This window comes from Diabrotica undecimpunctata, chromosome 6 (assembly GCF_040954645.1).
Source record: "Diabrotica undecimpunctata isolate CICGRU chromosome 6, icDiaUnde3, whole genome shotgun sequence".
In the NCBI taxonomy this organism is placed as follows: Eukaryota; Metazoa; Arthropoda; class Insecta; order Coleoptera; family Chrysomelidae; genus Diabrotica; species Diabrotica undecimpunctata.
Window position 1 is genome coordinate 147,822,888 of NC_092808.1, and position 16,437 is coordinate 147,839,324.

Here is a 16,437-nt window from a genome sequence, read left to right on the forward strand (position 1 = left end):
TTATGCATGCGAGACATGGGTGATGACAGAAGAGACAAAAAGAAAACTGGAAGTCTTCGAAAGAAAAGTCCTAAGAAAGATATTTGGACCTATTAACGAAAACGGAATATGGAGATCCAGGTATAACCATGAACTCTACCAACTGTTCAAAGAGACACCGATCTCAGAATTCGTTACAACTTCAGAGACTTCGCTGGGCTGGTCATGTAGTAAGAATGGAGACATAAAGATTGCCGAAAAGAGCACTTGATAGTAAAATTCAGGGCGCAAGACCAAAAGGAAGGTCACGGAAAAGATGGGAGGATGAAGTGGCAGCGAACGCGCAAAATTTGCTAGACGTGAGAACTTGGAGATCGGCGCGGGACCGACAAGGTTGGAGGCATAGTTTGGAGGAGGCCAAGGCCCGATTTGGGCTGTAGCGCCATTGGAGATAGAGAGAGAGCTACTACTCTGGACTTTCTAGCGCGTTTTTTTCACATACTTTATTCTATTCTATATAGACAAACTTAATTCTAAAAAATAATAAATGTACCATTCTACACAAAAGTGCAATACGTTTCCAATTAAGATGTAGTATAGTGACGCTCAATGCTGCGAGGTATAAAATATATCTCCCTTTATACTTTACTGAGGCAAAATGAAGAGTTCTTGGGCTAATAATAGAACAATAAGGTTTTTATGTTTGTATTCGCATTTTCTAGCGTTTTAACGCCTTCTCATGGGTAAAAATCAATGAGTTTCAACGAGCTATCACAACGAGACCCTATACGAACCCCTTCCCATATCAGTTGACCCAACGCTAGATTGATAAGAAAATTAAATTTTAGAGAACAAAACTAAAAGCGCAGCGTAAATTTTAGAAGTTTTAATGCATCGAGCAAACATTTTTGAATTTCCTAATTATAGAAAATATGTTATAACGCAATGAGAACTATTGATTAAACACAATAATAATAGATTTTAAAAAACGCATAGAACATGTAATATTAACAAAAAAATGTCCAAGTTTACCACTGAGATACATCCAATTTATTTTTAATGACATACACAATTCTTCGAGGCATAGTGTTTACCAAGTTTTGACAAAATTCTAATGAAAACGAATCCCATATTTCTTGCAATTTTTTCTTCAATCGTTGACGGACCTGGCGGGATGTTTTCTCAAATACTTTTTCATTTCGCGCCACAAAGTCTATTGGGGACAAGTCGGTTAGATTGTTAGAAATCCAATCCATGGTCTTAAATCCATTTTAAACTCTTTTTTGAGGTATGACAACCTGCGCAGTCCTGTTGGAAGACAAAATATTTCGCTGATGTTAAATGGTATTCCATAATCGATAAAAGAGATTCTGCAAATATTACTAATGTAACTTTCCCACACCTTTAGACGACATGCTGTCCCAGATCATGACAGATGCAGGAAATTTGACTTTTCTCTTTAGACAGTCGGGATGGAAAGCTTCACTTTTCCTGCAAATGACGTGACTCCTACTGTCTCCAACACACACTTCAAATCTGGACTCATCTCTCCATTATATTTTTTGACCATCTTAGTCTATTTTATTAATTTATAAATTTATTAAAAACAATTCGTACTAATTTTGTCAACTATAAAACTTACTTTGTAAGTACCAAATCCAAATTTGTGGGCCTCTCGATGACAAGTTGATCTATAAACGTGTCTTCCAATAACGTTACTCCATAAAACGCTTAACTCCATATAATACAGAAGATACAAAACCTGTAGTTTTGTATCTTCTGACTATATTTCTTACACTATAGCGTGACAATTGCAACATATTCACGATTTCCGAATTGGATTTTCCAGAATTAAAAAATCTAATAATGATTAAACAAATTTTCTCATCGATAAGTTTACTTCGACCCATTGTACAATCCACAAATGGCAGAAAGCTTTACAATACTACAAAATACATTTGACATTAACTGACAATATTATTGTTTGATGTCATTTTTCCATAGCTACCTTTGGATTTAAAGTAATTATGAAAAAAATCAACGTATGTTAACATAAGTGAATGCATAGCCAGGGTTTAGCGAAATCTTTTTTTATTGTTGAAAATAAATAAAAAAGCATAAGGGTAATGTTTTTAATAAATAATACAAATGCCATATTAATTAATATGGGAACTTATAAAAACATGCATGTTTACTGCAAATTGTATGTGTTTACTGCAAGTATAATTTGTTTACTGCAAATTCCATAGGTGGGCCAACTGATATGGGAAGGGGCTCGTATCTGACCACACATAGGCCGATTCGATTCACTGGCGAATTTCAATTCAAAGCGGTTATTCCACTTTGAATTATATTCTTCTTCTTCCTATGCCGTCCCCATTAACGGAGGTTGGCGACCACATTTTTAAAAGCTTCTCTGTCTTTTGCAACGTGGAATAATTCGTCTACAGTCATGTTTGTCCAGTCTCGAATATTTCGCAGCCATGACTTCCTCTTTCTACCTATTCCCTTTTTGCCATCGACTCTACCCTGCATGATGACCTGCAGAAGACTATATTTATTATTTCTTAGTATGTGTCCAAGGTATGCAGTCTTGCGTACTTTTATCGTTCTCAACAATTTTTTGTCTCGACCCATCCTTCTCAGCACTTCCTCATTGGTGACCCTGGCAGTCCATGGAATTCTCAACATTCTCCGGTATATCCAAAGTTCAAAGGCTTCAATCTTTTTAACTATTTGCGCTTTTAGTGTCCATGTTTCTACCCCGTACAATAGTTGCGACCAGACGTAACATTCAACAAACCTCAGTCTCAGCGCAGTATTCAGATTTTTGTCACAGAACAATTGTTTGAATTTTAAGAACGCTGCCCTTGCCATTTCTATTCGTACCCGGATCTCATGGTCTGGATCTAATTCTGTGTTGATGTAAGCTCCCAGATATTTATATTTTGTCATTCTCTCTATTTGCTGTCCACCAAGAGTTAGTTGTTCATTATTTATTGGACTCCTTGATACTATCATAAATTTGGTCTTATCTGTGTTGATGTCAAGTCCCATTTGAATGCATTCACTATTTATTGCATCTAGTAAAGTTTGTAGTTCTTCTATACTCTCAGCCATAATTACCGTGTCATCTGCAAATCTCATGGTGTTTATGATTTCTCCACCAATTCTTATTCCCTCTTTTCTTTCCCATAAGGCTCTTCTGAATATGACCTGTGAGTACACGTTGAAAAGCGTCGGAGACAAGACGCATCCTTGCCTAACCCCTCTCGCAATCGGTATATTATTTGTTTATATATCGTTCACCTTTACTACTGCTTTCTGGTTCCAGTACAACTGCCTTAATAAACTCAATGTCTTTTTTGTCTAAATTGATGTTTTTTAATTCATATTAACTTCATATGCTGCACTCGGTCAAAGGCCTTCCTAAAGTCTATGAAGCATACATATGCACTCTTGTTATATTCCCGACATTTCTGCAAAAGTACCGTCAACGCAAATAATGCTTCTCTTGTACCCATGCCTCCTCTGAAGCCAAACTGAGTTTCATCTATCTGCTCCTCACATTTCTTATAAATTCGGTTTTGAACAATTTTCAAGAGAATCTTTAAAGGGTGGCACATTAGGCTTATCAATCTATAGTCATTACATGATTTGGGATTGTTGTTTTTTGGTAGAGGTAAAAATATCGATTTAAGCCATTCTTCCGGGATGTTGCCCTCTACATATATGTGGTTGAGAATTCGGGTGAGTCTCTTTATATTACCGTCATCTAAGGCTTTTAACAGTTCAACTGGAATTTGATCAGGACCCGGTGCTTTTCCTTGTTTTGCATTCTGTAGGGCATTCTTTACTTCTGAGGGTAAAATTTGTAGGTATTGTTTTTCTTCACCTATATCTTGTTCATTTTCTCTCTCGTCATGGAACAGATGAATTATATATTGTTCCCATACTTCCTTTATTTTGCTCTCTTCAGTAAGTATTTCTCCATTAATATCTCTTGTTATGAGTGTTCTTCTTTGTCTGGTGTTGCCTGTAAGTTCTTTCATTTTTTTATGTAAGTTTGAGGTGTCATGTTTGTTGCCGAGTTCTTCCAATTCCTGGCATTCTTTGTTCATCCATTCCTCCTTAGCCTTTCTGATTTCATATTTGATTTTATTCTTGATGGTTTTATATTTATTTTCATCTTTATTTTTGTATTTTCTTTTTTCAGTTATTAGCTCAACTATTTCCGGTGTCATCCAGTCTTTTTTAGTGGTATTCTCTTGAATTATATACATTTTAAAAATATATCTCGAAATTTAATAGGATAAGTCCGTTTCAAAAGCAAAGACTAAAGGGAGCTCTGTGCAGGGCCTGCTGCATTCCATCTCCGAGTGTTCCATTAAATTTGCGTTGGCTAAGATGAACAGTTCATCCGCAGAAGAATTCTTATATTTTCGCGTTATATCAAGTAATTGAATCTCTAGGACTTACTCATCAAAATCTATATTTTTGTTCTCAAATTAATCTGCGATTTATGCCTTTAGAGTCGCATAAGTATTCCTGAATTTAACAGGTAATAGTATTCTTATCTAAGATTAAAAATAAAAATTTTAAGCTACGTTATTATTAAAATATTTTTTATATTCTTTGCCGATTCAAGAAGCCGATAACCGAAGAACATCATAGAAAAATATAGTGAAATACCATATATTTTTATTTATAGAGATCAAACATTTAAAAAAATTAAATAAAACTGCACTTTTAAGTAGAATAGTTCATATTTCGAATAAAGCAAAAAGCACCAGTTTAGGCTACTTACCGCATCAGGTGACAGTGAGTGTTTTCTATAACCGCCTCGAGGCTAAAAGAAGCAACAGCAAAAGCACATTTAGGAAGATCATCCAACATAAAAAAACAGAAGTATCAGACAACTGAATATACATGCCTGTTTTAATGTTAGTAGGTTTAACTATGTGTAGATATTTTGAAAAAACTCCATCTTACCATTCCAGATCGTGCCTCTTCGGCTAGTTTGGCGGCGTATCTCGCTATCAAACGATGCTCGTCGTCGCGGGCACTGTCCAAACTGTAAACAAAATTTTTTTCTCAAATTCTATAAATGACAAACATGCGATTTAAAAAATAAATACAAATAGTCAAGATTGAAGAATGTTGTTTTTTTTTGTGACATAGACATTTGACATTCACCCAGCGTCAATAGATTCTTTAATCATATTGTAAAGTGTCAAAAATCCTGTCCAATTTTCGGTATTTTATTTCACCCTGTACATACATTTAATTCCTATGTTGTCTCAAGAAATAATTTTAGGCCGCTCATACCTTTCTAATAAAACAACCATTAAACATGTTTAGCTACCTCCGAAGAACTTTTCAAAAATTAGGATAACTAACAGTATTTCCCTCTGTAAATATTTCTCTATAAAAAAGAATATCTATGTGATCTAATTTCATTTTTCTTTATATTTTTATGTTTTGGTTTCTTCGCCTATTTTTACTGTTTTTCTCATCCAATTAGAGTCCTAAGTAATTAATAAGTCAGTCCAAAGATTGTCATAATTTAAGTCCAAAGTCATTCCAACGTTATTCTCAAGTTTACCCTCAGCTAAGTCCGGAGCTGTATATAATGTAATCATGAACAGCCAATTCAAACTACCAGCTAGAAGGCTATATACCTAGAGGTCTCCCTCCGATAGCCCGCAACAAATAATTAGAAATCAAATAGATTATTTTTTAATAAATAAAAGGTTTCGTAATGCGGTCACGTCAATAAAAACCTATCCTGGAGCAGATATCAACTCAGACCATAACTTATTGCTTGCTGAACTGAGAGTAAGGATAAAAAACTCGAAAGTCGGGCGTTATAAGAATGGTGAACATACAAAAACTGAAACAAAGCAACGTAAAACAACAAATGTAAGAAGAAATAAACACAAAATTTAACGACATTGCAACACATAATAAGAAAGATATAGATACAATGTGGAACGAGATCAAAGATGTATTAGTAACAACAACAATATACGACATCAAACAGGAAAGACAAACAAAACAACCATGGATGACTCATCAGATTTTAGAGCTAATGGAGCAAAGAAGAGAGTTTAAGAATAAAGACGCAGAAAAGTACAAGGAACACCACAAAAAGGTACTTGAAGAAATAAAATTAGCAAAAGAATCCTGGCTGTTAGAGAAATGCTTAGAAATAGAGATCCTACAGAAAAAACATGATATATTCAATATGCACAGGAAGATCAAAGAACTGGCAGGAATATATAGAACAACAATACCCACTGCACTGTTTGATAAAGATGAAAACATACTATTCAATACGCAAGAAAAACTGGACAGATGGCAGGAATATATAGCAGAACTGTTCAGTGACAACCAACTCATTGAAGTATATGACAACGTCGAGAATAGACCAACAATGACAAAAACAGAAGTAAGATCTGCTATAAGTCGTCTAAAAAACAACAAAGCGCCAGGACCTGATGGAATATATGCTGAGGTATTGAAATTGATAGAAGATAATCAACTTGACATGACAGAATTATTTATCTGTATATATGAAACAGGAACTTTACCAAAAGATTGGTACATGTCCATATTTATACCACTGCCAAAAAAAGCAAATACTAAGAAACACCGAATCATTAGCCTCATGAACCACTCACTCAAAATATTCTTAAACATCATCCATGCTCGCATATACAAGAAATTGGAGGAGGGTGTTGCTGATGTACAATTTGATATTTCGCAGCGGTCTTGGCACAAGAGAAGCACTTTTTAGCATACAAGTATTGATACAACGAGCAAGAGATGTTAATACAGATGTCTTTGCCTGTTTCATTGACTTCGAAAAGGCATTTGACAAAGTACAGCATGAGAGGCTTATTGAAACTTTGCGAATCGCAAACATCGATGACAAGGATATAAGAATAATAGCCAATCTCTATAGGAAACAAGTAGCCAAGATTCGAGTAGACAATCAATTATCCGATGAAGTCCCAATACAAAGAGGAGTACGACAAGGTTGCATACTCTCGCCTTTGCTATTTAATGCGCACTCTGAACATCTATTTCGAGAAGCTTTGGGAGAAACGACTGATGACGTGATTGTTAACGGTGAAGTAATAAATAATCTAAGATATGCAGACGACACCGTCCTTGTTGCGGATAGGGCTGAAGGATTACAAAGACTGATAGATCAAGTAGTTAACATCGGTAGAAAATATGGAATAAAACTTAATAATAAGAAGACGAAAATTATGATCATAAGCAAAAACCAAGATACAGATGCAAAGTTTATGGCAGACAATGAGGTATTGGATATAACAGAAAAAATAACATACCTAGGATGCAACATCACAGACAGCTGGGATCACTCATACGAGATTAAATTTAGGATCGAAAAAGCAAGGAGTGCCTTCCAACAGATGAAGAAAGTTCTCTGCAATTTAACCTTGAACTTACATCTCCGACTCAAAATCCTTAATTGTTATGTGTTTTCTGTTCTTATGTATGGAGCAGAGGCATGGACACTCACTGATGCGTCTTGTAGACAGTTGCAGTCTTTCGAGATGTGGTGCTATCGTCGCATGATCAGAATATCGTATGTACATCATATAACTAACGACGCAGTGATGCAACGTTTACAAAAAGAACCTGAAGTCTTGAAATCCATTAAAGAAAGAAAGTTAGCATACTTCGAACATTTAGTGAGAAATGAAAATAAATACAGAATCCTACTATTGATATTAGAAGGAAATAGAGGACTAGGACGCCGCCGAATATCCTGGCTTAAGAATTTGAGACAGTGGATAAGTATGACCACCACAGACCTATTTCGAACACCTGTTAATAAAATACGATGGGCCATTGTGGTAGCCAACATCCATAGAGGATAGGCCCTAACAGAATAAGAAGAAGTCCGGAGCCCCCTGTGCATTCAAGAGTTGACTACAATCTGCTCTACGTAAATTTTCATAAATTCTTTGTCAGTTAATGCGTATTACCTTCTTGCCGTCGATCTGCTATCCAAACTTCCCATACCATCAAAAGCTGCAAAATTGCCATCTGGAAAACCATTGTGGGAAGGAATTGGAGAAGGAGGACTGCAAAAGAAAACAAATTTAAAATTGTATTAAGGTTTCGTTTAATTTGGGGAAATAAATTTTTAATTAATGTAAGATTACCAAAAATGTAGACTTACACTATATGAGAGAGATTTAGCGTTTTCTCGGGTTGCTCCGGAAACCTTGGTAAATTATTTTTCTGTTTATCAGGAACACATCGAAAGGATTTTCTTAAGGACTGTCCAATTGTTTTACTGGGCGACTAGAAATAGAAGCATTTTTAAAAAATAATTAATTATATATAATCAAATATAAAATATTTTACTAAAACTAATCTCTGAAATCTAGTTTATCATTTTATGGCTTGATATATCAATGATATATGGCTTCACACCTTCACAGGTATTAATATATATGCTAGTATAAAAACACACTAGTATAATTTTACTAAAAAACTTACAAAGGAAGCATATTCTTTCACTTGATGTTCAAGTATGTGGGGTGCTGAAACTCTACCCCTCCAAAAACAGTCTTGGCAAAGCGTATAATGCGGACATTTCTGACATCTATAACGAAATCCTGTGAAGTTTTCTCTTTGACAAGCATCACATTGCACCGGATGAATAACTAAAAAATGAACGGTATTTTCAACAGTCAATAAATATTTTCAATATGTTTATACACTATTGATATTGTTTAACTTTCATTAAATAGCGCAGATTTTTAGCACTTCTCGTTAGTTCTGATACGCCTAATAGAAACACATACATCTTGTTCCCTCTTTGAAGGATGGAGTCATAGAACTCCAAACCAGACGAGAATCATATGCCATGAAGACAAACAGCAAGGGGCTTCCGTACGCTTACTCTGTCAGGGTATATGTACTGCACGTGAAAATCTATCTAGCTATACGCGCTCACCGAGTGTACGAGGCTTACACTAAAAGTTTTGCACAAATAATATAGCTATCTTGCTGAAGGAAAAACATATTTAAACAATTCTTTATTTAATAAAATTAAGGACTCGTTTCAAAAAATCAATAGAAGAAGGTACAAACATGCAGGTAGGTAAAAGTCAGGATAAAACAAAAAACGGATGGTATAACCAAGAATGTAGAGAAGTAACAGGAAAAAAAAGTGCAAGCCAGAATTAAATGGCTAAACAGATAAAGAGGAAGACAGAGAAGAATATGAAAAATTAAGAGAGAATGCTAAGAAAGTGATAAGGCAAAATAAAAGAAGATGGGTAGACGAAAAAATGCAGGAAATAAAGCAGGAAAGAACAAACAGAAATAAGAAAAAATTTTACAAAAAGATTAAATAACAAAATAAAAAATACAAAGGCAAAACAAACGGAACAAATAAAGAGGGAACAGTGATAATAGAGGGTCAAGAATACAAGCAAGTATGGAGGGATTACTACAGAGAGCTCTTGACGGAGGAAACATCAGGAGAAGAAATGAATAACGAGGAGGAAACGGTGCACGAAGAAGAAGCAGACGAAGTAGATGAAGTAGACATCGAACTATGTCTATGGAACTAATAAACACGAAGGAAGGAAGCTAAGAGGAAAAATACTGACAATATTGAAAAATATATGGAAAGAAGAGAAAATGTCAGGGGGCTGGGAGGTAGGGCAGATCATAACAATACATAAAAAGGGAGACCAACAAATTTGTGAAAATTATAGAGGAATAACGTTGCTAAATACAATATATAAAATATTGACATCAATAATAAAAAGGAGGTTATCAAAGATCACAAAGAATGTGGGACAGTACCAATGTGGATTCACAGAAGGAAGAACTACAATAGATGCAATATACATAATAAAACAAATAATGGAAAAAGCAAACGAATATAAATTAGAATTAGAAATGTTATTCATAGACTTCAAACAGGCATTTGATTCATTCATTTGATCTTGGAAGACCAATATCAAAGTGGCTGCAAGAAGTTGAAGAAGACTTCCAAAGGGCAGGAGTCAGAAAATGGAGAGGAAAAACTAGAGATAGGAAAAAATGGGGAGATATCGTATAAACAAAAGGGACTGATCCGCCCAAGAAATAGGATCTAGAAAGCATTCGCGGTTTAACCCCACGCAGGGGTGTATAACCATAATATATAAGGACCCGTTTCGCCATCATGGTCATCATCAGCTTTGTAACAGGAGAAACTAAATGGAGTATAATTTAAAGGGTATTTATTGAGAAAACAACCTTAGAAGTGGCTGGGTTGTCAACGTCATAGGAAACACCAAACCTACACAATTAATACTTACAAAACATTTAATAACAGGTTGTTATTGAAAAAACCAAAAACGTCCAATTGTTTTCGTTTGGGTGTCATTTCGAAGAGTCATTTTGAAGTAGCTTCAAATTAGTAATCGTTATTATCTCAAAAACTACATTAGAGAGATACTTTTCATTATGAAAAATCATCTTAATTGTTTTTCAAAGTACTCGCCTTTAAGATTAATACACTTTTGCATTCGAATAAACCAATCATCGAAGCATTTATACCAGTCCGAAATAGGTATCTCAGAAATTTTGTGTGCTCCGATAACAAATTTATAAAAAAATATAGACTGTGGGAAGAGAATGTGGTTTTGTTCATGTAAAAAATTTAACTACTTACCATTTTCAACATTAGCTAGACGATGTAACAGTGGTAACCAAACTAATGCTGGCGGTCCAGGATCAGACATCATAGTATCCAAAAAGTCATTGACGGTGATCTTTGCATTCTAAAACATTATTTTAATAGCAGTCATCGGTCAGGACTTCATACTACTACTACTACGAATGTATAGCTCTGACACTATTTTTGTGGTATTTATATATTATCTATAGTAGAAGTTCAAAATTGTAGGCACTAAAGTCCAAGAAATAGTGATGACGAGTCAGCGTTATTCTTGGTCTTCCAGTGGCGTACAAAAAAATTTTGTAATAGTTCGAGATAACGCTACTTGCATTGAAGCCTTTTTACAATTAGGCTACTAAATAATTTAGACATCGGATTATATGGACTAACACCGAAAAGCAGGGACGAATTCAGTTTTGAACCAACCCAAGACCAAATCTTCACGGGAAGATCAACAGATTTGAATACACGAGGCTTGTTAGCCGTGCCCACAAAAAGCAACCGAAGTTTGTGAGTCCGTGAAGCATTTGCACAAGGCATAAAAGTGATTATTTCTTTCATAATTTTTCGACCAGGAGTGTTCTTTTTTTGAAATGACACCAATGTGTGGTCTGGTAACCTGGAACCCCCAATCGTGGGGGAGGCAGGGCGGAGTAGTAAGAGCTGTTCGGACTAACGCGCCGTCTGGACGACCTTGGGTTCGGAATAACGTACCGTACTGTATATATACAGTATACTCCCTCTATAACGAACACGGTTATTACGAGGTTTCGCTTATAACGAGGTACATTAGATGTCCCGTGAAATTTCTATTGAACTATAACCCTCTATAGCGAGGTCAATTTGCTTATAACGAGAGAAAATAAGATAGAAAAACGTGTTTTTTACGTTTTTGCCCGGCCGTAGCTATAAATAAATAGGCCTTTTTAACGGCGGGCCGCCCGCAATAAACTTCTTACAATTTATGATTCTTAGTCGGAAATGTAAAATTTATGATTCACAAGTGTCATTGTATTGGGTTGACCATTCACACCTAATAATATGGGTCCTAATAGACAAGATGTGGAAAGTGTTTTAAAGGTTGTCAGACACTTTATCCAATGACAAAACGCAAATGAAGAAGCATAAAACTGTTTCACATCTTTAGAAAATATGATAGATAGAATACTGGACAATTTAAAGCAGTCAAAAATGACAAAATAACTTTATACGCTTTATACATATTTACAGAATACAGATTTTTTGTGTTAACGTATCTCATTGACAGTAAAAGTAAACAACTCTTTTTTGTTTTAATGCATTTCATTGACAATAAAAGTAAACAACTTTGTTTTAAAAACGCCATTCAAACAATATTTATTAGCATCTTATATTGCTCCGAATGGCTTCACTATAGAACGTTAATGTTTTAGAAAACTACATATTCATATGTATGCACAGTATTATTGTTGTTGGATATAACGAGATCCGCTTATAACGAGGTAATTAGTCTGCCATTTCAGTTATAGAGGGAGTCTACTGTAGTAAGGTAAGGTATATCTGAGGTAAAAAGGTATATACAGTAGACTCCCTCTATAACGAGAACTGAAATGACAGACTAATTACCTCGTTATAAGCCGATCTCGTTATATCAGACAATAATAATACTGTGCATACATATGAATCTGTAGTTTTCTAAACCATTAACTTCCTATAGTGAAGCCATTCGGAGCAATATAAGATGCTAATAAATATTGTTTGAATAGCGTTTTTGAAAAAAAGTTATTTACTTTTATTGTCAATGAAATATATTAAAACATAAAAGAGTTGTTTACTTTTATTATCAATGATATAGGTTAAAACAAAAAAATCGGTTGCCTGTAAAGTCGGTTTTACGGGCGAAGATTTTACGTGACAACGTCTTTTTCTCGGTAGAATATTTATTGATATGAATATTATTAAATTGCACAATAGTTGTTTGCAGTTGAAACGCGCTGTTTCTTCTCAATCGACTGAATTACGATTGATTGCAGAGTGATTTAAACTAATAATTTACTTAACACTATCAACATTTGTCAATAGTATGACATAACCTATAAACTCAGTTTCTCAACTTTTGTGTCAATCTAACAATTAATCAATCAATCATAGTTTACGATAATGAAATATTAGTGTACAATTATTTACCTTTATTGTTGTAGTTGTTGTAAATGATGAATCTAAGCACTCCACATTTTCACTACAGACACAGCTGACGATACTTTAACCACACGTGTGAACTTGTATTATGACGCTTTCTCGGTTTTTCAACGCTAAGAACGCTCGAGAAAGACAGAGACACAAGCACGCACCGATTCAACGCGCCTAATTCTCTAGTGCTGCGCGCGCAGCGGACCGATCATGTTTGAGTGGGAGAGAGACGCAAGGCATTCGCCGGTCCGGCGGGCCTCTCACTCGTTCGGTGACTCATCGTAACAGACGTGAGCGGCCGTTACACTTTTTCATGAGTGACTCCGAGCCACAACCTAATTTAAGACGTTGTCACGTCAAAATCTGTACTTATATTTTTTTCCAACTACATAATGTATAAAGCGTATTTTCAAGGATAACATAAACTATTGCTTCTGCAATTTTAAGAACTCTCTCATTTTTAACTGCTTTAAATGGTCCAGTATCATTCTAACTATCATATTTTCTAAAGATGTGAAACAGTCGTATTTATTCATTGTAAAGAAGTTTATTGCGGGCTGCAGATAAGTTTATTGAGGGGCTGTTTGAAAAGGTATTTATTTATAGCCACGACCGGACCAAAAACGTAAAAAAAATTTCTCTCGTTATAACCAAATTTGCCTCGTTATAGAGGGTTATAGCTCCATAGAAATTTCACGGGAAATCTAATGTATCTCGTTATAAGCGAAACCTCGTAATAACCGTGTTCGTTATAGAGGGAGTATACTTATAAGGTTTAAAATTCACGTAACAGCGTAAACTGATATTAAGAGAACGTCTTGACTGAGGGATTTTAATCTCTCTTTAACTTGCGTCTTAGTGCGTCGATGATCTACTGTTCTTTTCTACTGGTCGACAGTGTAATATTTTATAGATTCTTTACAAGTTCATTACTCTACGACTATTTGTGTGGCCACAACCTGGCAACAGTGTTTTCGTTAAACATAAATTATCATTTTTTAAAATTTAGTGCCTACAATTTGGAAACTTTTAAATAGCAAAATTCTCGCCAACTATCGATGGCACCATCGATATGGTTATTTCTCCACTTGTATTTTAGATACCAGTCCAAGAAAAGTACAATTACAGGATCTTTTGCGCTCTACATCTCAGAAATTTTTGTGCATTTATCACTAATATTTGTCTAAAACAGTACTTAACAAGTTATTTTTTTACTTGTGAAAATGTATGATTTTTCATTTGTACTGTTCTTGGACTAAGACCAGACGTAATTATTCAGGTTAGTTGTTTCTTACCGGACTAAAAATTGAATTGGCAAGTGAGTCGGTATAATTAAAAGTCGGAGATTCATAAACTGCTGCCGGAAGAGCCAGAACTTCTTGTAGGTATTCATTAAATCTCCACTGTAATAACAAGCCGTTGCTATCGGATATTTGCGAAAATATGTCTGAAATGAATAGTCCGTTAGAAATTCAGATTGTGTTAATAATTTCATAATAAGTCAAGGCATTTTGTTGTTATTTTTTAGTCTTTTATAACTGTTTTGTTAAATATACAATATGTACATAAAGCAATTAATTTATTGATATTCCGAAGTTCCCTCTGAATAATTTTTCACCAACCAGCATTTTTTTTTATTTGAAACGATTTCACCAATGGTCGATTTTACAGATAACATAAACATAAAGAAAAACAAAGAATACAATTAGATTGTGTTGATTATTCCCGAGAAAACCAAAAAAAGTATGGTACGATTGTGGTCACTATGTTCTTCTTCTTCTAGTTCCATGACCGTTATCGATCGTTGGATATCATGTTGGCTACCATATTCGCTATCGTGACTTTATTGACAGCAGCTCTAAATAACGACGTATACTTCATCTAATTTACATACCATTGCACGTCATCGGCGTCATAGCCCGTGACGTCACATGATACCAACACGAAATATTTAAGCGGTAGGTGTGTTCTTTTTTGGAATCACTTTGCCGAGTACACTGGCACTACAGCCACTAGACATATTTATTATATACGCGTAGAACTAATATTTAAAGACTTCTATTAATGTTAACTTAAAGAAATACACAATATGTTTCATTTAATTTGTATAAATGCATTATAAAGCGTTTTTATGAAGAACATTTGTTCGGAACACACTGTAACTGTAATCGAACGAAGGTGAAGTTTTGGCATAAAATGGTCACACTTATTTGACAGTTGCGGTGTTGATACTTTTTTTACTTGTTTATTTTAAATTTTAAAGTGAATACCTCTTTTTTTATATTTTTACCTATTTAATAAAATCTGTTCTTTTTAGAACAAAATTAGTGTTTTATTTCAAAAATGTCACGTAAGAATTTAAATAGTCGCTGTAAAGAGTATAATAATAATTATGTGACCTATTTGATTTAAAATGGATTCAGGATTTTTTTATACTTTGGCAACGATGTCAACTTCGATCTCTGACGTAGATAATGACGTGCAACGGTAATTAAATTAGATGGACTGTAGTTGATTTTCCATACCATTGCCTTAGATTTTTCAGCCATGATGTTCTTCTTCTACCAGGACCACGATTACCTTGGATCTTTTCCTGAATGATCAGATGTAAAAGATCATATTTTTCAGGGTGTCTCATAATGTGACCGAAGTATTCCAGCTTGCGTTTCTTTATTATATTGACCAGTTGTGTTGTTTGGTTCAGCCGTCTACGGACCTCCTCATTTCTAACTCTGTCGACCCAGCTTATTTTCAGTATTCGTCTGTATACCTACATCTCAAAGGCTGTCAAGCGTCTAAGGATAGCCTCAGTTAGAGTCCACGCTTCCACTCTATACAGCAGGACAGGAAAGATGTAGCAAGATGATCGTGACTGCAAAGTACGTTTCTTATTTTTACAAAGGCAGCTCGGGCTTGTTCTATTCGGCTTTTAATTTCTGCGGTTGGATCCCAACTCTCATTGATATTACTGCCGAGATACACTAGTTTCTTCACTATGTTCACTTAGAATGTTTTTTATTGTTGTAGGTAACTGCTCATGTAATCTTTCAAATGCGTACAACGGGCACTCCACTAATAAGTGATGTACTGTTAGATCACTATCACACGCGTAACACAAAGGTTTGGGTTGCTTCTGTAATAGGAAATTATGTGTGATTTTGGTGTGTCCTAAAATGTGGTGTATAGTTTTTAAGATTGTGACACTAATTTTCTTTGAAATGTGTTTTTTGCAAACAGGATGGATGGATGAAATTTATTTATAAGAATTTTAAGATCTTCTAAATGGGTATGGTACCCATTTAGGTTCCATTGAATAATAGAATTGAAAATAGTTTAATTAATAACTCTCCGGAGAGGAATCGCTAGGATCATTGGTAAAAATATTACTTAAAAGTTTTGTAATTTTGTTTTTAATTCTAGAACAAGGGTATTTGTATTTTCTTTAGAAAGTCTATCAATCCTTCGATATCCTCCGAGTAAGTTCTGGCGACACTGAGAGGATCTGAAGAACCATGCGCATTTTCAAAGAAGTCAATAAGTTCTTTGTATTAATGAAGAAGAAT

At 34.8% G+C, this 16,437-nt stretch overlaps 1 protein-coding gene across 2 annotated transcripts in view; it reads right to left on the reverse strand.

Moving 5' to 3' along the window:
- The window catches only part of Dyb (Dystrobrevin), a 42,058-nt gene that overhangs the window by 15,867 nt on the left and 9,754 nt on the right, over positions 1-16,437 (reverse strand). Inside the window, exons 5-11 of one of the 2 annotated variants that reach the window (XM_072535719.1) lie at positions 14,170-14,321; positions 10,700-10,808; positions 8,524-8,690; positions 8,201-8,325; positions 8,004-8,102; positions 4,972-5,053; positions 4,787-4,828 (exon numbers count right to left, since the gene is read on the reverse strand). In XM_072535719.1, the coding sequence (XP_072391820.1) occupies positions 4,787-4,828; positions 4,972-5,053; positions 8,004-8,102; positions 8,201-8,325; positions 8,524-8,690; positions 10,700-10,808; positions 14,170-14,321 (776 nt within the window). The remainder of the gene's footprint in view (positions 1-4,786; positions 4,829-4,971; positions 5,054-8,003; positions 8,103-8,200; positions 8,326-8,523; positions 8,691-10,699; positions 10,809-14,169; positions 14,322-16,437) is intronic. The other variant, XM_072535720.1, reaches the window with a different exon arrangement.